General features: G+C 40.5%; 1 protein-coding gene and 1 long non-coding RNA gene across 2 annotated transcripts; both read left to right on the plus strand.

Annotated features, from left to right (window-relative positions):
- Window positions 1-409: 409 nt before the first annotated feature.
- Window positions 410-882, plus strand: LOC148025697 (uncharacterized). The gene is made up of 3 exons (XR_015693203.1): window positions 410-517; window positions 614-715; window positions 808-882. It is a non-coding gene; the product is annotated as an uncharacterized LOC148025697 (long non-coding RNA).
- A 14911-nt stretch (window positions 883-15793) lies between these two features.
- Window positions 15794-23740, plus strand: LOC148025698 (uncharacterized). The gene is made up of 3 exons (XM_087692006.1): window positions 15794-16345; window positions 23482-23542; window positions 23628-23740. Exons 1-3 carry the CDS (start codon window positions 15794-15796, stop codon window positions 23738-23740), a joined length of 726 nt encoding a protein of 241 aa, XP_087548132.1.
- The last annotated feature ends 631 nt before the right edge of the window (window positions 23741-24371 follow it).

Consider the following 24371-nt stretch of genomic DNA (forward strand, 5'->3'; position numbering starts at 1 on the left):
TGCCCAGGAGCGTGGACGGAGATGGGAGAGGGCCCATACAAGGCACACTCCTAGGGATTATAGATACCTAGTGGATGGCAGGTCATGAGCCATCATCATGAATGATGAGGGGAGGAGGGTGATGGCTCGCATGAGGGAGTTGTGCCAACAAGTTTTTCGGCACAACGTCCTGGATCATTGGAGGAACATACCGGAGGGGAGCAAGGAGTACATAGTAGCATCCTTGCACGAGGAGTTCCCGGTGCCAGCCACAATGGATAGATTCTCTACGGGCTGGATGATGGATTGCATGCGTGCATACATGTCACATAGACGATCCGACGCACGAAAGGCAATCAAGAGTGGGGCTCCAAAGCCCGAGTGGTTAGATGCAAACGACTGGTGCCGACTGAGGGAGGAGGTTAAAAATTCGCCAGGACGTTGGAGTCAGCAGCGGGAGGCGGCGAGGGCACGAATCGAGGCCGGATCGGTACATCATCTTGGGAGTGGCGGCCACAGGACATATTTGGAGGACTTTGTAAGTTTCTCTTTTATTTTGCTTATTTGTTTTTTTGAGATATTCTTTGTACTGACAATCATGTTTCTAACAGTTAGCATTTTGTTTTCTTTGCAGCACTCCATTACAAATCGCGATCCGCAGGGCCTTGAGACTCGATATGCAGAGAGGCACGGTCTCAGATCATTGATCGACCGATTGTATAGACGCGGCGGCCCAGTAAGTCACTCATCTTTCTTGTCCGTAGTTACCATGAGATATTTGAATGCATTATTGTATGGTGGATTGATATGTTGTTTCTTTTTCTGCAGAATCCGTTTGATGCTCCTTTGCAGCGGGAAGAGCTTTCGGGGGACGACGATTTGTAGCTCGCCCTTGGATCCTTAGAGCTTACATACCTTTAGTTTTTAGTCGCCCGATCTATATAGACATTTTCTATATATTAGTGATATTGTTTTATGATTGTACCAATCGCATTTTATGCGATATCATGTATTTATTTCATCTATCAGTTTTATGATTTCAGTATACATTCTTTTTGTTTGCAAACGCTTTGTATGCAGCAGTGGAGAAACTATTTTGTATGGCTCTCATACAGCACACAGTGTTATATGTGGCAGGGCAGCTTGCTGCCGTGCCACAAAAAAAAAAATTTTCTCTGTTACCGTCGCTATTTGCGTCGCAAATTTACTACACGCGTCGCTATTGTCATTGCTATCAGCGTCACAAATTCTCTGTAACCGTCGCTATATGCGACGTATATAGCGACGATTCTATGGCGTCGTCAATAATGACGCTTTTTGCGATGACGGGGGCAAATTTTGTTGTTTGTATTTTCATCGCTTTAAACGTCGCTATAAGGTCTATATCTTGTAGTGTGTTTTTATGGAATCTGCTCCTTCGGTGCAGGACAGCCCCTCCTTTCCCCCCCTTTGCAACTGGGCTTCCCCCACTTACTCTGCTTTCTCGTTCCCTGGAGTAACCTCCATCAGGCATGCTCTCCACTTGAAGCCTAACACTGAAGGGGTGCACAACCCAACCTAAGGGGAACTTTGCCCACCTCTTGGTGATTTAGAGCTTGATACTTATATGCAAGTGTAGGAAGACTCCATGATCACCCCATTTTTTATGAGATACACCTTGATATGAGGCACTTTCATTAATCAAGACACCCATGTATGCAGTCAATGCGAGATGCATGGCACCTAAGGCTTCCATATGCAATGATGGTAGAGCAAAATAATGCCTAGATGTGCTTGAGATCATACTCAATATGCTATGTATATTAATGTTTAGGCTCCTCAACCCTTGAGCCACTCGTATAGTGTGAATTTGGACAAGGACAATTAGTGTTTTAGTTGCATGTATTCAAGGACAGTCATAGAAAGGTTATTGCAGTAAATTTTGCATTGCATCTAGGAGTGAACCCTATATCTCATCTTGAATAGGGCATTGTATTCTTGAATTTAAATCAAAAATCTCCCCAATCGGAGTTATGTTCTAAAAGATATGGCCCTTTTGTGCATTGAGGTCATTGTGGATAGAGTGTAGACCAAGCATAGAGATTTAATTGCAAAATTCTCCAATAATTTCTTTTCACAATTCTTACTAGCTCATCTTGAAGATGGATTTTCCCCCTTTGATTTGAATAAAAAACCTCCCCGATCAAAGTTCTCTCCTTGAAGTTACACCCATTTCACTAACAGTTGATCTTGTGGATTGCACTTATATGGTAGGGCAGAAAGGCAAAGGTGAGGCCCATGAGGAGGTCCAAAGGGAGATTAGTGACTTCAGAGCCTCAATGAATGAGGATGTAGCCTAGTGATCCACAACCTCAACACAAGATAAGGCAAATGAGTCCAAGTGTGAATCATGAGGATCTTCACCATTAGACTCGCTTCATGTTCCATAGGGTATTCCTATCATCCATGTAGCCAATCCCCCCCATGAGACCCCTACCCTCTACTGGTAAAAGCTCCCCCACTCTCCCTAGGAGCCCTAATGGCACTTATCCAACTCAACCCCATAATAGACACCATGGTTATTAGGGGTAGCATGTATGGGTAGCATGGTATACATGGTCAACAAAGTTATTATGGGTAGCAAGGCCCCAATGAGCTTCGTGACAAGATCATTCTTACCAAGTACAATGGGCAATCACCATCCCCATCAGACTTGAAAGAATAGACCTATAAATTGGAGTCATAATTTAATATTTACCCATGTACTAATTATCCCCAAATTCTATTCACCTCTCTCCATCTATAGGGATTTTCCCACACATGATGGCATTAGATCAACCACCCCCCTGGCCTCAATTTTTCATGCAATTTGCATGAAGAAGCGTGGAGGAGATGGTGTGGACAACAACGGCAAATTTTTCGCTTCCCTCCATGGATCTTGGATTTGCAGGCTGAAAGCAACCTATGCAATGGACATTGGGGCACTTTAGAGGTTCATTTTGTCATGTTTGAGCACTTTAGAAACATTGGGACAAAATGATGTTTGAGCACTTTAGAATCATTCACCTTTGCATGTGCATGAAACCATGGTATCGGAATAAAAAACCCTGGATGCATAGCACATATTTTCAATGACAATGACCCATGTTGAGTGTGGAAAGGCATCCTAAGCCGTAGGATAGATGTTCGTTTCTTGGGATTATATAGTAAGGAAACATGGTATCTCCTGGATTCGAAACGGAAGAGTGGAGTTTGTTCGTTTGTTTTATATGTTGAGCAGCGCATCAAGGGGCTAATCCCTACGATGTAGGAGAGCTGCAGTGGGGCTACAGTGTTTCTACCGAGAGGTTGCCTCCCATGTATGTGATTATCGTGGCATTTATTGCCAATGTGTATGGGTTCTCCCTCTGTGGAGTTTATAGAAAGGAAAACGTTGGACTACAAAACTATAAAACTATAAACGCATAGATTAGGCTTTAGGGCAGTTTGTCCTTTAGCAATAGATAGACGCTCCTAGTCAGCGAGGCCGTGAGGGTGTGTTTGTCTGTTATGAGCATGAGGTCCGGCTAGTGCCATAGCCAGTGCCGGCCCATTTCAAATCCCATCAGTGGTGCATCTGCCAAGAGCTTCCAACAAGTGGTGGTTCTCGAATCTAGGTTTTTAGGGACCAAAAATTTGGTTTATGTCCTCTGACAAGGACCATCAAGCCGAAATACAAAAAGCAGAACGTGCTGAGAGGGCTAGACGGCGGTTGGAGATTGTAAGTCGCTATTCTCCTCAAAGGAGTAGCCCGATACGCATAAGAGACAGTGGTCTTAGTAACCCAACTGCTGCACATAGTCTTTTAGGTGCAAGAGGAAGCACAAGTTCTTCCTCTCTTCCACCAAGTCAACCCACTTCAAGTGGGGGTGTGATTCTGTTAGTTCAAACTCCTATTGTCAATCCGATTGTCGTCATGGCACAACCCATTGCAATTCCTGTACGGATGTCGGATTTGCCAGCTTTAGGAGTTCCTTTGCCCATTTTTAATGGGTTAGCCGAAGAAGATGCAGAGTTTCACATTTGTGAATTCCAAAGATTAATGTTTAATTACCGCATCCAAGATGAGGGACATCTCATGATGTTCTTTAACATGACGTTAAAAGGAAGGGCTGCGGTATGGTATCATAGCATAGAGACTGGAACCAAAACCACAATCGACCAATTTTATGTAGTTTTCCAAGGAGAATATGCCCCTGAAAGAGGTGGCCAATACTGGTTGCGTGTGTTGAATGTAACACGCCAAGACCCCCATGAGAATGTGAAAACCTATGCCAAGAAGCTTAAGGAAGTGTTTCATAAGTTACAAACTTACATTCCTATTCTGTCGGCTGCCCAATTGCAATACTTATTGCATGGATTGGATTTCAATATTCAGGTACAATTGAGCAGTGTGGCTTTGGCTGATATAGATACCGCTATCACGCGGGCAGAAGGAGTAGAGTCATGATTACAAACGGCCTACTCCTCTCAAAATTAATGCGAGTTTAGTACCTGGAGGCAATTTACCATTGATGAATGGAAGTCAAGGGATGCCTATGAATAACCCTAATGGGAGAGGAAGCATGGTTCAAAATGTACCGTTGCTGCCAGCTCCTCCCAGTGTGACTATGCCTATGACTAGTCAGTTGGCCCCACCAAGTGTTGGAGGCCAAGTTTCGAACCCTAATGCTGTTCTTGTGAGTCAACAACCAATGCCCAATCAGATTGTTAGGCCAATGGAACGACTGATAGACGATCAAGGCTATGAGTCGAGTGCATCTAATATCCTTGGCGAAGTTAAGGATATGATGAAGCACTACACTGACAGGATTTCTGAACAATATCAGCAAATAGCTGTTGACGTCAATTTCCTGAAGAAGCAGCAGAATCTGATAGGGAGTCGACGCCCTAAAGAGGGTGGACCCTCAAGATTCAGCTATAAGTGGTGTGGTGGACAACATTTCCCTAGAAACTGTCCAAATGTTAAATGTGATATTTGTGGGAAGTCGGCCACTTAGCCGCTACCTGTTGGAGTAAGATTAGTTCCCTCCAACAAGGGAGTAAACAGCCAAGTCCAGTTAATCATAGAGTGCAAGATAATAACCTCCGGCAAAATGATTGACCAAGACAAATATTGCAAAGGGGAAAGACCATTATAGAAGAGTTGCACAAGGCAATGGAGTCAGCCTTATTAAGGCTGTACGCGTCAATGATGCTGAAACCTCTAACCTACGAGCCATGACAAGAGGCCAAAAGGCTAAAGAGGTTGATAAAGATAATGCAAAATCGGTCGAGGGAAACCCTAAGCAAGGGGATAAGGGGACGCAAGTCCTAAATCCTGGCGTGGAAGGTGGACCTCTAAGGCCTGTGACAGCAAAGTCGATCCTAAGAAGGATGAGGAAGTGCCAAGAAAGAAGGCAAGAGCTAAAAAAGAAGAACCAAAGTCAGACCGGAGACCAAAAGAAAGGATGGTGTGGCGAGAAAAGAGAGCTTTGGCTACCTATCATGATTTTGATTTAGCAAGTTCTCTTTGCGAAGTCAAACCAGATGTAAACGTCTTACAATTGATTAAATTATCTCCAGGAGTACGCAAGGAATTCAAGAAAATCCTACGTATTGGGTATATTGTAGAACCTTTGGGCATAGCACGAGTAGGGAAAGATTGGTTTGATCATGCTGAAAAGAATTGCCCTAGGGTTCCAACATACGTGGATGGAATATTAGTAGAGCATGCCATCATAGACACTAGGTCCTCCGTCAATATCATGAGTTTAGAGTTGATGGAGAGGTTGGGTCTAGGCATCCAAAAAGACAGCTCCACCCTTCTTAGAATGGCTGATGATAGTCTAAGGCAACCAGAAGGTTGCATTACTAAGGTCCATGTTACAGTTGCAAGTGTAGAATGCTTCTTGGACTTTAGGGTGATAAGATTTGCAGGACGTCCTAGCTATCGAGTCTTGCTAGGTAGGCCTTGGATCTTACGTCAAGTTGATATACGTGACGGTCGAGTGGTTCTAGGTAGAGGTGCTAATCGAGTAATAGTCTATGCTTACCCTGAGTCTCCTCAGAGTGATAGAGCTCCTTTATCCTCTATTGAATTAGAGACAGCAAATGATCCATCTGGTAGCGAGACATCATCCAGTGATGAATCTAAAGAGGGGTCCAGAGGATATTTATCATATAACCCTAAATGAGCCGACAAAGCCGCAAGATAGGATAAGAGACGCGGATGTAATTGAGTTAGACCTTGGCACGCCGAATGATTCGCGGCCAATTAAATTAGGTTCCATGCTCAGTTCAGCAGAAAGGGAGAACTATGTGTGCTTGATTCAAGAATTTCATGATATCTTTGCTTGGAGTTATGATGAGCTGAGAGGCATCCCTCCCAGCCTGGCTGTTCATACTATTCCTGTAAAAGAAGGCAGTCGTCCTGTGCATCAGAAAGTAAGGCATATGCCTTTTGAATTGAGGGACGGGCTGTTTGAGGAGTTATAGAAGTTATGGAAAGCTGGTTTAATTTTCCCTGTACAGCACACAGAATGGTGTTCATCAGTTGTTATCAGGAAGAAGAAAAACGACCAGATCCGACTATGTGTAGATTTTAGAGAGCTGAATAAGCAGACGGTTAAGGATTACTACCCATTGCCATTTATTGACCAGATTTTAGATCAATTAGCAGGTAGGGAAATATATTTGTTTATGGATTGCTTTGCGGGATACAACCATATGGCAATTGCAGAAGAGGACAAGTTGAAAACAACTTTCATTACTGTCTTTGGTACTTTCGCCTACCATGTGATGGCCTTTGGTTTGTGCAATGCACCTGGATCATGGCAACAAACAGTAGATAAGACCTTTGGTGACATCTCCCCAGATGAGTTGAAAGTATTTATTGATGACCTGGGGGTAGCCACTCTAAGGGAAAGGATGTTGATTATTTTAAGAAAGTGCTTTGAGCGCTGCAGACAATTTTGTATCGCTCTTAATCCACGGAAGTGTGTCTTTGGAGTGCCTTATGGGCTATTGCTAGGCCATGTGGTCAATTCAGTAGGGATCACAACCGACCTTGAAAAGATCAAGGTTATAGTCGCTATGAGTCCACCACGCACTCCGAAAGAGGTACATAGCTTTCTATCATCGGTAGGGTACTATTGGAGGTTTATAAATGCCTTGGCAGAAAGGACGTTGCCATTAACGAACTTATTATCCTTTAGCTATCTATTTGTATGGAGCGACCCTTGTAAGGTAGCTTTCGAGGATGTGAAACAGGAGCTAGTAAAAGCACCAGTTTTAAAAGCACCTAAAAGAGGCGAGGTGTTTTACATATTTTCAGCAGCCACCATGCATAGTATCAGCTGTTGTTTAGCCCAAATCTGGGAGGAAAAGTGGTATCATCCGATAGCTTTTGCTAGTCGAAAATTGGGCATATTAGAAATTAACTACACCTATATGGAGAAGTTGTGCCTTGCGATGGTCTTTGCGACTAAAAAATTCAGGCAGTACATCCTCTATGAGAAGGTAGTGTTTTATATGAAGGCGGAAGGGCTTAGATTACTTATGAACAAGCTGCAACCGCGTGATCGTTTGGCAAAGTGGTTAATCACTTTGCAGGAGTTCGATTATGAGGTTAAGAGTAAGCCACCGAGGTTGCAGGGTATTGTGGAATGCCTTGTGGATTTCGGAGAGCTGAAAGAGACTTTGGTTGAAGGAAGTGATATCGAGGAAATGTTTAAAATTGATACAGCTTCTATCCCATCTTGGTATGCTGCTATCACGCATTATCTATCAACGGGAGAGACTAGAGCTGGTTTATCAAAATCTGAAAAGAAGAAAATCAGACAACAGGCTTTGAAGTTTTCCTTGATTGTAGGAACACTGTATCGACAGGGTGTTGATGATATATATTGCCAATGTGTGATGCATGACGAGGTTCCTTTCATCTTGGAAGAGTGCCATGACTCTGCGTTTGGAGGGCACTTCGCTGGATGGTTGACGATGCAAAAAGCTTTAAGAGCTGGATATTGGTGGCCGTCCATCTTCCAAGATTCCTTTGAGTATATTAAGAGATGTGATACCTGTCAAAGACATGACAGCAAAGAGAATAGGAAACACCCACTTACGCCTATCATGGCTATCCTTTCATTTGAGAAGTGGGGCATTGACTTTGTGGATCCTATCACCCTGTCGTCTACTACCCAGAAGAAGTACATCATAGTAGCAACTGATTATTTTACAAAATGGTCAGAAGCGCGGGTGACGAGGCAGGACAATGCAAAAGAGACTGCAAGTTTTCTTTTAGAGCAGATTATCTACCGTTTCCATCCACCGAAGGAACTAGTATCGGACCGTGGAACCCACTTATTGAATAAGGTGATCAAAAGCTTGACTGAAGCTTGGCAAATCAAGCATAATAAAACGACCCTCTATAATCCTCAAGTAAACGAGCAAGTTGAAAGTACTAATAAGCAGTTTGTGGGTATCTTGTCTAAAATAGTCTCTGAAAAGAAACAAGATTGGGACAAAAAGTTGTATGTTGCAGTTCTTTCTATATATGCAGGAGGGATGGGTCATAATCTTATGCATTTAGTTTAGGGCTGCGAGTCCTATTTTTCCTCCTTGGAAAGGGGCCTATTATTGTATATCTGTACTATTTCTGGGAGGGATGTGTAAGTGCGATTCTATTTTATTTCGTTAGGCCAAGAGGGCCAATTTTGCGAGGTTTAAACTTTTTTATTTCATTAGGCCAAGAGGGCCGATCAAATTTTGCAGTGAAGTGATTTATTTCATTCGGCCAAGAGGGCCAGTTGTCTGTTTAGTACAAGTGTGGTTAATGGTTTCTTGTTTTAGTTCTGTGCTAGATAGATTTAAAGAAGAGCTTGGAAGGAGCCGTTTTCGCGCGAGAGCTTCTTGTGGCCCTATCCAGGTGATATCTCTCCTTTACGAGTACCATGTTTTATGCTATATATGTCGGTGTGCTTGTAGGGGATTTTCTTTTCTTGATTGGGGACTGGCGTCCAAGGCATGAAGTCCCAGGTTTAGGTTAGGCATGTCTAAGGGAGGGCTGAGTAGTTGTTGCCTCCTGTAAAGACATTGCCAGGCATCGAAAGACCTGTTTCAGAAGGCAGTTCTAGTGACCCTGTTCTGCTAGCCTGCTAGGCAGCCGTTTTAGGAGTTCTTGTTAGTTGTGAGGCCATTAGAGAAGCCTGCCGGAAGAAAAATAATGATGATGATAGAGAGGAAAAACCCTGAATATCTAAAAGAAAATAAATATATACAAAGGTTTGTAAAAAGGAGTTCTAACCCCTATAAAAATAGAAAAGCAAAGAGAGGAAAATTTATAAGTAGTTGATCATCGCCTTGCGAAGGCTAGGTTCCTGGGGACGAGTCAAACCCGGGGCCGATGCCTTGTCTTCCTAGGGGTGGCATCTTATTGGAAAAGAAGAAAGTAAGGAAGGTTGGAGCAAAAATAAAAGTGAGTGTCAGAAAAGGATTAAGTGTCGCCTTGCAAGGGCTTGGTAGGTTCTTGGGTACCGAGACAGGACCTGAGGCCGATGCCCTGTTCTCCTTGGGTCACTACGCTCAGCTCCCTCCTTTTTACATGCCCGAGTATTGAAGAATATAAAACCTAAAAGAAGAAATGTGTTAAAAGAAAATACTTCTTGATCAGGCTACAGGAGTCCTCGCCTGGTAGGAGCTCCTGGTTGTGTTGTCCTTAGTTAGGTAGGCAGTTAAGACCACCACTTAGGGTGACCTCTTTGATAGTTCTTTTTCGTTTGGCCATGTTGGAGTAGTCGGTTAGTGACTAGCTTCGGACCTTCTATCAGATTATGCTAGGCCTACTCCTTGTGGATTTCATGCCTTGGTTTTGTCAGGGGGTAGGGTGAGTATTGTGCTGTGTTTTAGTATGTATCTATTTTGTATCAGCTTGATGCTTCCTTTGGTTATTTTGTGCAGATCTATTGTGGAATTTGACGGGCTGAGTCACCCTATCCCGTGGTCGCCAATGAGAGCGGAGTTTTGAGCCCGGGATGTGCCTAAAATTTGCCAAAAAATCCGAAATTTAGGGGAAAAATATTTAACATCGAAGGCGGCGGTTGCAGCTAGGATGATTTTAAGCACCAAGTGAAAGACGGCTTTTAAAAGGCGTCCGAGTGACACTTGTGGATTTTTTATAATTTTTTCGACTGCAATACGGGATGCCATGAGCTGCCAGTCAGTGTGGGATGTCAAGCCGGATGCGCAGGATTTTTCAGAGCTCGAATCGGAGTCCGGATGAGGAAGAGGCCACAAATGGGCCAAGATTTGATGCGCAGGATTTTTCAGAGCTCGAATCGGAGTCCGGACGAGGAAGAGGCCACAAATGGGCCAAGATTTGAAAGGGTGGCCACAACTTGGACCAAAGGGGGGGTGCCCTTTGGGACCTTGGACCCCCCCCCCCCCCCTCAATTTTTCATGCAATTTTCATGAAGAATCTTGGAGGAGATGGCATGGACAACAACGGCGCATTTTTTGCTTCCCTCCATGGATCTTGGATTTGCAGGCTGAAAGCAACCTATGCAATGGACATTGGGGCTTGACTTCTCCCTCTAGGCTGAGCATATCGCCTCCCTTCGCGCGAGGAATGGCTGTGTGGATGAAGAGAATAGATTCTAGTCTTTCTCTCTCCTCCCTCTCTCTCTTCTCTATGGGTTGTTCATGTGTGCTATCTTGAAGAAGGAATCGGGGAGGGAGAATGAAGGAAATGGTGATGGAGATTGATGGAGATGCTGAAGATTGAAGTAAGCATTAGATTGAGAGCAATGGAGTCTTCGTCTGCTGGTTATGCAGTCATTCAAAGCACCTTGGGTTACGTAAAAACACGATATGACCATTTTTATGAAGAAAATGAAGGATTTTTTATAATTTATGATGATAATTATGTTCTTATTGGATGAAAATTTATTTGTGTGCTTCTTTCATCATGATAATTGCTATTTATCAGAAAATTTTGGTTTTGCAATGATTTACATGCTTTATTTAATTTTTGAAAATCCAAAATGCGATTTTTAAGTGACAAAATGGTAGTTTTTTCGTTTCGGGTGGGTAAAAAGTATTCCCGTGGGGGAATATGGAAGATAAATTGAATGTTAGTGTGCTGAAGTGATTGGAAAAAGAAAAACCAGAAAATAGCATATTTTATTGCCAAATAAATCAAGAAAATGGGAAAAATAAGGGGAAAAATAGAAATACGTCTTGGAAAAATAAGGAAAAATATAATGATTGTTTGTGGATGTGTGGTAGTGGAAGAGTATTAGGTTTAGCCTCAGTTTTCCCTATCTTTTTGTCAAAGTATGTGATTTATCGCTTTTTATACATCAAAATATGACAAAATGAACCTTTACACCTATGCAACGAAAGTAATATCTAAATGTAGGGGGTTGGGAGGTTTGAATGGTGTGATTTGTGTGTTGATTGTTGTTGATTTTCTGATGCACATCATGACATAGAGTCCGTGTTATTTTAATTAAGAGGATAGTAGCACGAGTGTTATCTCGGTATTATCATTTCATCGCCGCAATGCGTTAGTGAATAAGCATGAAAGCCTGGTTGTGCACAAGCACGTTGCTGATTTGAAAATGATGTTTGAGCACTTTAGAATCATTCACCTTTTCATGTGCATGAAACCATGGTATCGGAATAAAAAACCCTGGATACATAGCACCTGTTTTCAATGACAATGACCCACGTTGAGTGTGGAAAGGCATCCTAAGCCGTAGGATAGACGTTCGTTTCTTGGGATTATTTAGTAAGGAAACATGATATCTCCTGGATTCAAAATGGAAGAGTGGAGTTTGTTCATTTATTTTATATGTTGAGCAGCACATCAAGGGGCTAATCCATGCGATGTAGGAGAGCTGCAGTGGGGCCGTGGTGTTTCTACCGAGAGGTTGCCTCCCATATATGTGATTATCGTGGCCTTTATTGCCAATGTGTATGGGTTCTCCCTCTATGGAGTTTATAGAAAGGGAAACGTTGGACTACAAAACTATAAAACTATAAACGCATAGATTAGGCTTTAGGGCAGTTTGTCCTTTAGCAGCAGATAGACGCTCCTGGTCCAGGAGGCTATGAGGGTGTGTTTGTCTGTTATGAGCATGAGGTCCGGCTAGTGCCATAGCCAGTGCCGGCCCATTTCAGATCCCATCAACCATGAATTGCTACCCTTTGGAGTGGGGGTACGTAGCACAAGTCGACAAAGAAATGGAAACACAAATAATCCAGATGGTGGATTAAGAAATTGTAGGCAAATGCTTGATGCTACTAGAGCTGAACGTAGACAGAGGGCAAGAGCAAGAACGCAATTACAACAATTGCATCACACTACAACAAATACAATTGATATAAGTGCTCAAATGCCTGGTGCACCATTACTATCCTTAGATGTTCAATTGCCTCGCATTATTCAAGAAGAGAATGAAGTTATCCATAATGCAGATGCAAGTACTAAGATGGTACATGACCAGTACAGTATTCAAGCTCCTATATTTCTACCTCAAAATGGTGGATTTTGTTCAATTCTCCATGACATGCCACCTAATTTGGATATTCATCCATCAGTAACAATTTTGCTCTTCCAAAAACCAAATTTGCATGCAATTGGTACCCTTTGCAAGGTTTTTCACCATTCCATGGCTAAGTTACGGTGAAACTAAAACAATGCGTACAACTTCAATTGGAAAGTATTGCTATAGAGAAGGGAAAGTAATTTTACCACCTCTACAGCAGCCACCACAACCTCTATGTAATTTGCTTGATGGCACACATCCACAAAGTAGAGAGTTCAAAAAAAATATACGTGCTTGCAATAGCGCATTGGCTTTTGTTTCAATGGGTGCAAAAATTGATGAGCTTTTGCCTCAAAATGGAAATGGTTATACTTTTCGAGTTCATGGATCAATATATCACCGGATGGGTTCCCTATTGCCAAGTGAGGACGGACAACAAATACCAAAGTTTGCACAACTTTATATTTATGACACTAATCATGAGTTATTGAATCGCATGGGGGTTTTACTTGGGCTTTTGCCAGACTTACTACAAGAGCTTCAACAAATGATGCATGATCACAATGCTTACACATAGGCCTTTATAGCAGTTGGTGCAAGCTTGCAATGCAATCCATTAGTAGAAATAAGAATGTCCATTTTTCAAAATCGATCCACCTCTAGACGATATTCAATTCCCATTGCAAGTGAGGTTGCTGCGATCATGCATGGATAAGGTGATGATGATACACTTGATCATCGTAGCATTCAAGTTTGCACACGACAAGGCCATTTAATTTATATTTCTAACTTACACAAGGCATATATGCCACTGTTATATGTTCTTCTTTTTCCAAATGGAGAGGATGGATGGCATACTAAAGTTCCATATGCATTTATGGATGCTCATATTAATGCCAATAATCTTGCAAATAAAGATTGTGTCACTCAAATGCAGTATTACGCTTTTCGACTTCAGATTCGAGATGATACTAATGCATGTCTTTTGCGTGGTAGTCGCTTGCTACAACAATACATTGTCGATGCTTATTGTAGCATTGAACAATGTAGATTGGCTTGGTGTCATCGTAATCAAGCAACATTGCAAGTTGAAATGTATAGGGGATTGGCTGATATGGTCAATGGTTCAGATGCAGTTGATACTACTATCGCTGGGATTGGTGTGGGCAGGAGAATAGTATTGCCATCTAGCTTTACAGGTGGACCAAGATTCATGTACCAATTATATCAAGATGCTATGGCAATTGTGCATAGCAAAGGCAAACCTGATTTGTTTATCACCATGACATGCAATCCTAAGTGGTCTGAAATTACAGATGCTTTATTGCCTGGTCAAACTGCACATGATCAACCAGATTTAACTGCTAGAGTTTTTCATTTGAAACATAAGGACATGATGCAGTCGATAGTGAAAAAGGAGTTGTTTGGTAAAGTTGCTGGATATGTGTCCATCATAGAATTCCAAAAGAGAGGCTTACCTCATTCACATACGCTCTTGATATTAGAACCACGCTTTAAGCCACTAGAAGCATGTCATTATGATAGACTCGTTTGCGTTGAGCTACCTGATAAGGAAAGGTTTTCGGATTTGTATCGAATTATTACTAAATGTAACATACATGGTCAGTGTGGTGAGTTCAATCAAAAAAGTGCTTGCATGGTGGACGGAAAGTGTATAAAGGATTATCCAAAAAAGTTTATACATACAACTACAGTTGATAAAACTGGTTATCCTTTATATAGACGTCGAGAGTATGGAAGGACTCATAATGCTAATGGTAACCTCCTAGATAACCGATGGATAGTGCCTTACAATCCTTATTTGAGTTCCAAGTATAGTGCTCACATAAATGTTGAGGTTTGCTCGACAATTGCAGCTGTTAAATATTTATATAAATATGTATATAAGGGCCATGATCAAGCAACCATTCAGTTTAGAAGTACGCGTGGTTCCAGATCCAATGATATTGACACAGAAAATATTGATGCACAAAATATTGATGAGATTGAGAGGTACTTAGATGCACGATATATTTCAGCTTCTGAAGCATGTTGGTGAATATTTGAATTCAAACTTCATGATGAGAAACCCGATATTCAACTATTGCAAATACATTTACCTGGAGAGAATACTGTTTCCTTTCGTGACTCTGATAACATTTTTGATGTGGTGCAAAATGAAAATGCTCAAAAAACAACTCTCACAGAATGGTTTACATGCAATCGTTTGCACCCTAACACTAAAACAGTTCTCTATCAAGACTTTCCAATGTTTTGGGTTTGGAATGCACACAAAAAAAGGTGGACAAAGAGAAAGCAAGGAAACACATGTGGTCGAATATACTTTGTTTCACCTACGTGTGGAGAAAAATACTATTTGCGCCTACTACTCACTGTATGCAAGGGGTGCACATCCTTTGAGGCATTGCGTATGGTTGATAATGTGGTATATTCAACTTTTAAGGAGGCTTGCATTGCAAAAGGAATGTTGGAAACAGATGATGAATGGCAAATGTATTTGCGTGAATCTGCGTTGATGCAAACCGGTGCTCAATTAAGAAATTTGTTTGCATCTATCTTGGTATTTTGTTCGCCTGCCCGACCTGGGGCTCTATGGGAAGAGTTCTTAGTTCCACTAACAGAGGATATAAAACATTGACTCTCCTTGCAAAATAGGCGAAATGTTGATATGCAAGATGAGGCCAATAATCATGCGTTGATGCATATTCAAAAACTTTTAGATCAACATGGATGCAATTTGGCAAAGTATCATGGATTGCTTGAGGTGACAATGCAAGAGTACACAAATCCTTTGATCCTTGATGAACAACTATATGATAAGGTAGAACAAGAGAATACCTTCTTAACAATGCAAGCTATGTTGAATGATGGACAAAGAAATTGTTTTATGGCAATAATGAATGCTATTGATAGTGGTTTGGGTAAACCATTTTTCTTAGATGGCCCAGGCGGTTCTGGAAAAACATTCCTATACAAATGTTTGCTTGCAAAGCTTCGAAGTCAAGGTCGCATTGCCATAGCTACAGCATCCTCTGGTATTGCTGCATTGCTTTTGCCACATGGTCGTACTGCCCATGCAAAGTTCAAAATTCCATTGCAAGCAGATAATAATTCTACATGCAATATACATATTCAAAGTCACCTTGCAGCATTGTTAAAAGAGGCAAGTCTTATTTTGTGGGATGAAGCTCCTATGTTGCATCGTAATACCTTTGAGGCACTGGACAGAACTTATAATGCAGTGTGATATGCCATTTAGTGGTAAAGTTATTCTACCAGGTGGAGATTTTAGGCAAATATTACCTGTTGTACCAAAGGGTACCCGTGAGGATATTGTCGGTGCTGCTATATGTTGTTCCAATTTGTGGCAATATTTCAATGTTTTGAAACTTACACAGAATATGCGGGTCGCATTAGATCAGGATCAGTTTGTTGCATGGTTGCAAGACATTGGAGATGGAAAAGATTTGACACATACCAATAATATATTGCAAATTCCACCTGTATTGTCGTTAAAGGGAGGATCTATGCAAGACTTGATCAATTTTGTCTATTGTGAAATGAATTTTGTAATTGATTACAAAATGTTCTTTAGTGGACGTGCCATTCTTGCACCTCGAAACAATGATGTGGAAATGATAAACAATCATGCATTGCAGCTGATGCTGGGAGAGGTTAAACAATACTACAATGCTGATTCTGTGGATAGAACTGAGGAGAACTCATTCCTCTATTCTGTGGAATATCTAAATTCCCTTGACCTTGGTGGAGGTATTCCTCCTCATATCTTGCTGCTCAAAGTAAATGCTCCAATAATATTGCTCAGGAACTTAAATCATTTTAAAGATTTATGCAATGGTACTAGGCTGGTATGCAAGGCTTTCAATAACAAGGTCATTGATGCAGAGATAATTACAGGTGTTGAGATATCGAGCTCCACTCGTGATATGCCGGGGTGACCATTGTGCATTTATGTCACCGACTTGTTAGCTGCAGACGCAGTTGGTACACCGCCCATGAATGATAGCTAGATGACAGCTATCCTTATCTACTCTAGTTCGTGGCTCAGTTAGTATGCCACCTTAGTTAGTTGAGTTTGGTTTGAGACCCATATATAGGGTTCTTCTATTTCTATGTACTAGAGTTCTTTTGGCTTACACAACTAAGAAGAGGAAAACTGTTTTCAACCTCCACCTCTGTGTGTATTCCCCCATTGTGCAAGCAAGAAAGCTACAAGTGAGACTCCTTTCTTCTCTCCCAAAATTCTAACATGGTATCAAAGCCTTGTTCGTGGTAAGGAGCTCAAGAAAGCAAGCCAAGCTCACGGTGTTCTGGTAAGAGGACCACTGTTGCTTTCATTTTTCTGTTTTGGGAGCAAGTCTCTGCAGAGGTAGCACAGCCGGGAAGTGCAAGAGTGCATTGTCTCAGATTGAGACGCCCTTCGAGGTGTAGCAAGAGAGCAGTATATGCTGCGGGTGGGGGCTTTAGCCCTTGGTTGCTCTTTTTTTTTATTTGAGGCCATTTCGGGGCCTGTTTTGGAGGCGGAAGTTTTTTGCACGCACTCAAGAAAAGGCCCAGTTTTATGCTATGCAACCACTGTTCTACAGATCGGTGAAAAGTTACTGTAGAAATTGCATTGTATGCCTGTGCGCAGAGTCATTGGGAGTTACAGAATCATCCTTGTTACCTATTGATGCAAAATCGTCACTAGGAAGTGATTGTGTGGTCAAATACCACTTTCGTCAGTTTTGCAGATTTTCTCTTGTGAGGCTGAAGCTGTGTTCTTTGTAGTGACAGAATTTTTTGCAGTGTTCTGTAATGGCGTTTGATTCTCTTTTACAGATTGTCACTGAAAAGCTTAACAAGAACAACTTCCAAGCATGGAAGTTTAGAATGACGAATTTCCTTATGGGAAAAGGATATTGGGAATTCGTTGTAGGAAATGAAGAAGAACCAGTTCTTCCTGATGTTCCCAATCAACAACAAATGCAGGCATTTAAAGCATGGCATGAGAGAGCCAGGAAAGTTATGTACTGGCTGTCTATCAGCATTTCAGACTCTATGATTATGCATATTCAAGATGCAAGTACACCAAAAGAGGCATGGGATACTTTGTCAAAAATGTATAACACAAATACGCAAGCCAAGAAAATGCAGCTCAAGCAAGAGTTGCACAATGTGCAAAGAGAAAATATGAGCATCAATGACTACCACATGAAGGTGAAGAAGATTGCAGATGCACTTGCTTCCATTGGGTCGCCAGTGGAAGATGATGATTTAGTTTCTGTGACCTTGAATGGTCTAGGAAAGGATTATGCACAGTTCTAAACATCCATTTCCGTCCGTGAAAGATTTCCTGATTTTGAGGAGTTGATTGCTCTTCTAATTTTTGAGGAGCAGAGAAATGGTGGTGCATCTTATTCAGGAGGAACTTCAAAAGAAGCTGTCTTCTACTCAAATGCTGGAAGAGGTAGAGGAGGCCGATCTGGAGGCCGTGGTAGAAATCAAAATATACAACAAACTCAAGAAAACCAGTCCTATGGAGGAGGACGTGGTAACTCTAGAGGCAGGGGGAGCCAAAGAGGTCATGGTGGATGGCAAAGAGGCCAAAATGCAAAACAGCAATGTTGAATGCTACTACTGTGGTAAAATGGGTCATATGGCTAAAGATTGCTATAAAAAGCAGAATGACATCATGAATGGAAAATTGCAACAATGGAATTATGCATCTTCTAGTAGACAGGGTGATGACAGAAATGAGAATTTGTTTATGGTGCAACACATAAACAATTCTGTGACAAGTGCAGAAGAAAGCAATGATGTATGGTATGTTGACTCAGGTGCATCAAACCACATGATAGGTCATGCAGAATGGATGGAGGATGCAAGAAAAATGGAAAAACCAGGATTTGTGGAGACTGGTGATGATACTGTACATCCTATTGTGCAGATTGGAAAAATTCCTTTGTCTATGCAGGATGGGAAAAAGAAATACCTGTCCGATGTATTTCATCTCCCGAATATCACCAAGAATCTGGTTTCTGTTGGTCAAATGGTTGAGCAGGGCTTACAGGTCAGATTTAATCCTCATGGATGCTTTGTTGAGGATATGAAAAATAAAGGTCGCTTGATAGCAAAAGGAAAGAAGAAGGGCAGAATGTTTACATTGGATGCAGACATGCCTGAATTGAGTGCAGCAATGTTTGCACATGGGACTAGAGTAGTTGCAGATATTGATATCTGTCATAAACACATTGGTCATGTTAATGTACAGCGACTTAAATCAATGCAAGCCTAAAATATTGTTGCATGATTGCCTAAATTCAAGGTTGCAAAAATGTATAAGGTATTTGAAGCCTGTCAATTTGGAAAACAGGCAAGGAAACCATTTCCTAGACATGTTCAAGAGAGTAAGAAGCCATTGGAATTAATCCACTTTGATGTGCGGACTACTAAAGCTGCATCTCTTGGAGGCTTCATTATTTTGTCACTTTTATTGATGACTATAGCAGAAAAGTTTGGATGTATTTTATGAAAAAGAAAAGTGAAGTTTTTGGGCATTTCAAAACTCTTAAAGCTATGGTTGAAAAAGAAACAGGCCTGCAAATAAAATGCCTAAGGTCAGATGGAGGGGGAGAATACCTCTCAAATGAGTTTGCAAGGTTCTTGCAGGAGCATGGCATAAAGCAACAATATTCATGCAGTTATACCCCACAGCAAAATAGAATTGCATAAAGAAAAAACAGGCATATTGGAGAGGTACCTCGTGCCATGCTCAATGAAAAAGACCTACCAAATTTTTACTAGGCTGAGGCAGTTGCTACAGTAGTCTACATAATGAACATGACTCCCACTGCAGCAATACATGGCATGACTCCAGAGGAGAGGTATACTGGTAGGAAACCAGATATTTCTCATTTGAAATTTTTTTGTTGCATTGCCTATGTTCATGTGTCAGATGAGTTGAGATCCAAGTTGGATCCAAAAGCTGAGAAGTGCATCTTTATTGGTTACTCTCTGTAGCAAAAAGGGTATAGATGCTATAACCCTTCTACTCGTAAGTTTATAGTAAGCAGAGATGTTGTCTTTGATGAGATGAGTAGCTGGTATAAACTAGTAAATGTGATTGATAATGTAGATGCACAAAATGGTAATGCTGCACAGAATTCACAGCAACAGTCACAAGATATTAGTGAACCTGGAGCGTCCTCTAGCAGTGGTTCACATTCTTTGCCATGGACAGGTAAATTGAGATCAGGAGAATCTTCTCAAAGCAATGCAGATAATGGTATGCAGGTATCACGAAAAGGAAAAGAAAAGGTAGATCAGCCCATGTTTGATGTGAATGCAGGTCACTCTTATGTGGATGGTGAATCCAGTGGCTCAGAACAGAGCATTGATGATGAGTTGGGTATTCCTTCTATTGTCACACTTGAAGTAAGGAAGACCGGGGATGTTTTGAGAGCACCTAGGAGTGAACCTACTTTGCGCAGGTCTACCAGAGCTAGGTATCCTATGGATAGGTTGAAATATGATGGATTTACAACCATTCACTATGCCTACATGGTCAAAGTGATATGGGAACCAGAACCCACTTCTTTTGAGCAAGCCATGGGAAAAGAAAAATGGGAGAAAGCCATGGATGAAGAAATGGATGCTTTGGAAGCAAATGCTACATGGGAATTTGTACATTTGCCTAAAGATAAGAATGCAATTGGTTGTAAGTGGATTTATAAGGTGAAGCACAATGCAGATGGTTCTATGAACAGATACAGGGTAAGATTAGTAGTTAAGGGGTATGCACAAACATATGGTATTGATTATGAAGAAACATTCAGTCCGGTTGCAAGGATGGCAACCGTAAGTGCAGTCATTGCTATGGCTACATCAAAGGAATGGTCTTTACATCAGATGGATGTAAAGAATGCCTTCTTGCATGGTGATTTGCAAGAAGAGATATATATGGAGCAGCCACCAAGTTATGTGCATGCTGTTCATCTTGAGTTTGTTTGTAGGTTGAAGAAAGCATTGTATGGCTTGAAGCAAGCACCTAGAGCATGGTCTGACAAGATAGAACAGTATCTTGTCACTATTGGCTTTCAGATTTCCAAGGTAGATTTCTCACTTTATGTGAGAAAAACAAAGAAATGTATTATGCTACTTGTCATTTATGTTGATGATTTGATTATGACAGATGACAGTGATGAAGATATCCTTCATGTGAAAATGCTATTGAAGCAGAAGTTTGAGATGAAGGATTTGGGAGAGCTGCGTTATTTCTTGGGCATTGAGGTGATTAGATCACCAAGTGGGATACGGCTCTTGCAGAGGCAGTATGGATTGGACATGCTGTCCAAATATGGGATGACAGGTTGTAAGCCTATTTCAGTTCCTTTGAGCAGAATGTGAAGTTGAGCGCAAATGCAGGTGAGCTTCTGGAAGACCCTACTATATACAGACGCATAGTAGGAAGTTTGATTTATATGACTATTACCAGGCCAGATTTGAGCTATGCTGTTGGATTGGTAAGTCAGTTTATGCAGGCTCCAAGGAAACTGCATTTGGATGCGGCTAGACGCATACTCAGGTATGTGAAGTCCACATTGCAATATGGACTATTTTATGAGACTGGGATTCAGATACAGTTGCATGGATACACTGATGTTGATTGGGCTGGTAGTATTTCTGATAAACGATCTACCAGTGGATATGTGTTCTCTTTTGGGAGTACTACAGTCACTTGGAGCAGCAAGAAACAGCCTACAATTGCCTTGTCGAGTACAGAGGCTGAGTACAGGGGTGCAGCAATAGCTGCATGTGAGGTAGCTTGGTTGCATAAGCTACTTTATGATATGCATCAATCTACAGATGGACCAGTTGTCATTTATTGTGACAACATGAGTAGTATACACTTGGCAAATGATCCACTCTATCATGCTAGAACAAAGCACATTGAGGTGCACTATCACTATGTACGGGAGAGGGTTTCACTAAGTCTTATTGATCTAGTTTATGTCAACACAGAGGATCAGGTAGCTGACATATTTACGAAGGCATTGGGCACAGAGAAGCTGCGTAAGTTCAGAGACTTGCTTGGTGTGCAGGAATTGGAATTGAGCTCGAGGGGGAGTGTTGAGATATCGAGCTCCACTCGTGATATGCCAGGGTGACTGTTGTGCATTTATGTCACCGACTTGTTAGCTGTAGACGCGGTTGGTACACAGCCCATGAATAATAGCTAGATGACAGCTATCCTTATCTACTCTAGTTCGTGGCTCAGTTTAGTATGCCACCTTAGTTAGTTGAGTTTAGTTTGAGACCCATATATAGGGTTCTTCTATTTCTATGTACTAGAGTTATTTTGGCTTACACAACTAAGAAGAGGAAAACTGTTTTCAACCTCCACCTATGTGTGTATTCCCCCATTGTGCAAGCAAAAAAGCTGCAAGTGAGACTCCTTCCTTCTCTCCCAAAATTTTGACAACAGGGACCAATATTGGTGACAGAGTTTTTATCCCGAGGATAACTTTCATCCCAACTACACTGGAACTTCCTTTCTCAATGAAACGCTTGCAATTCCCAGTCCGTTTGGCGTTTGCAATGACAATCAACAAATCTCAAGGCCAAACGTTATCATGTTTGGGGATATATCTAAAAACCCCAGTTTTTATTCATGGTCAACTCTATGTTGCTTTCTCAAGAGTAAAGTCTCCGGACAAATTAAAAGTCTTGATTGATGAGGAAGAGGACATGGTAAATGGTACCATCAATATTGTATATAAAGAAGTTTTACAAAAAGTATTGTAACCTCTATTTTTTCACAAGTGTAATCTTTGTTCTCCCATATTATATTTGCATAATATTTTTATTTCAATACAATCAAAGCCTTTTTTTCTTCTTTGTTCACATATCTATAAAATGTAGTGTTGTACTTTCTTATGCTCTTTTTCAGTAGTGAGTTCTTCATCGATGAAAAGCAAGTTTGACTTATTTTCTTTGATTTAATACTTTAATGTTTTAATCATATCTCTCATATATGAATAGATATTCATGATTTTATGTAGAGTTAAATGTATGTTTGTTTTACTATATGAGAACATAGTGTTTAAATTATTTCTACCATAAAAAGTTATTTGAACTTTCTATCATGACTGTAATGTTTTTTTTTCTCATATTATATTTGCATAATATTTTTGGTGTGATATCATCAAAGTTTATTTATTCTTTTTTTATCATATATTATCAAGAAATGAACTATTTTACTGTCTCTTGTTCTTTTTAAGTATTAAGGTCTTCAAAGAAAAGTAAGTTCAACTTTTTTCCTTTAACAAAAAATGAAATGTTTTAATCTCTCATGTTTTTTTAAAATATTATATTCCTTGAATAAAACCATGTTTGACTTATTTTCTATGATTTTTTTTTGCATTTATAAAAAAGTAAGTTTTGAGAAATTATCATGTATAAAGTTCTTTTATACAATATTTATACAATATGCATTACAAACTCTTTTTCTCTTTTAAATTGGTCTTCTAATTTCAATATTGTAAACTCATTTTTTTTCTTTTTCAAAATTTGATCAATATTACTAATTTTTATGTTTTCTAAATTTTATTAATAGATGGCCCAAACAGTGTTCAAATATTATCATGCCTCTCCTTATCAAATGAGACTTTAAGAAGCATTGTGAACTATTGCTACAGATGATATTATCCATAGAACTTTGGCTAGGGTAATCGAAAGATTACCCAATGATGGATTTACTAATGGAAACACTCCTTTATATGTAGAAATTTTATATTTTGGATGGATCCAATGCTACTATGTTGGACAAACAAATGTTGAGTACTTCATATCTCGGTTCCGCACTAGACACATACCAAATGACTGAAGTAAATGGGAGTTTCAAGATTTATCATGTTTTGTAACTTTGCATCAGTTTCATCCAAATTCCGCCGACTGCTCTACTAATGTTAGAGCTAATTATATCACGTCCCCAGGTAATTCTTACTTACCATTTTCATTAATGTTTTGCTTTATAAATTTAATATTGTTATTTCTAAAGTCTTTTTTTTTCGTTTTTAGATGTTGCAGCACAATCTGGGGCGAGGCGTGTCACAGCTTCCCCCACACATGTTCTCCATGCTAGATCCACTGTTGATAATTCATCCAAGAAGAGAAAGCTTTCCTTTCAATAGTTGATTTTCGACAGTACGATTATCTTTTTGAAAACATTATATACTTTTTTTTCCATTTACCTGTTGTTATAGTTAGAATTCTTTCAGTGATATTTAAAAATTACTTTTGCTTCAGTTATCTTTTCCAATTATTATGGTTGAGATAATCAATGTTATTGTATTGAATTGTTAGATTTTATAATGAAGTTTAAAGATTGAAAGACTATTTGATTCATTACTAAGTGGAAGAATGTGTGAACAAATTAAAACATTTGTGCTTCACATTTCGACGCGAAGCGCCGGGAGAAAGCTGGCACGTAGTGCCGGGTTGAGGCTAGGTGCGGAGCACCTAGTGCAAGTTATGAAAAAACAATTTAAGCCTAATGGTTGATGGTAGGGTCACAAAGTTGAATAGACACATGATACCTTTAATTGTAGTGGAGAATTTGGACAATGTGTGAGATTGTGATCTAGCAGTATCACATTGGTGTGTGAAGCATGTTACAAATGCGAGGAAGGCAATATAGGTTGTTAAGCCCTATTAACATAAATGTAAATGTATACCGACATAAATTATAATGTGGCATATTTTAATAAAATTTTCTAATGTCTCTTAGTATTATTATTATTCTCTCTCTCTCATGCCTACTAG

This window comes from Lygodium microphyllum, chromosome 14 (genome assembly GCF_053477565.2).
Source record: "Lygodium microphyllum isolate KBCC chromosome 14, Lygodium_microphyllum_v1.1.10, whole genome shotgun sequence".
In the NCBI taxonomy this organism is placed as follows: domain Eukaryota; kingdom Viridiplantae; phylum Streptophyta; class Polypodiopsida; order Schizaeales; family Lygodiaceae; genus Lygodium; species Lygodium microphyllum.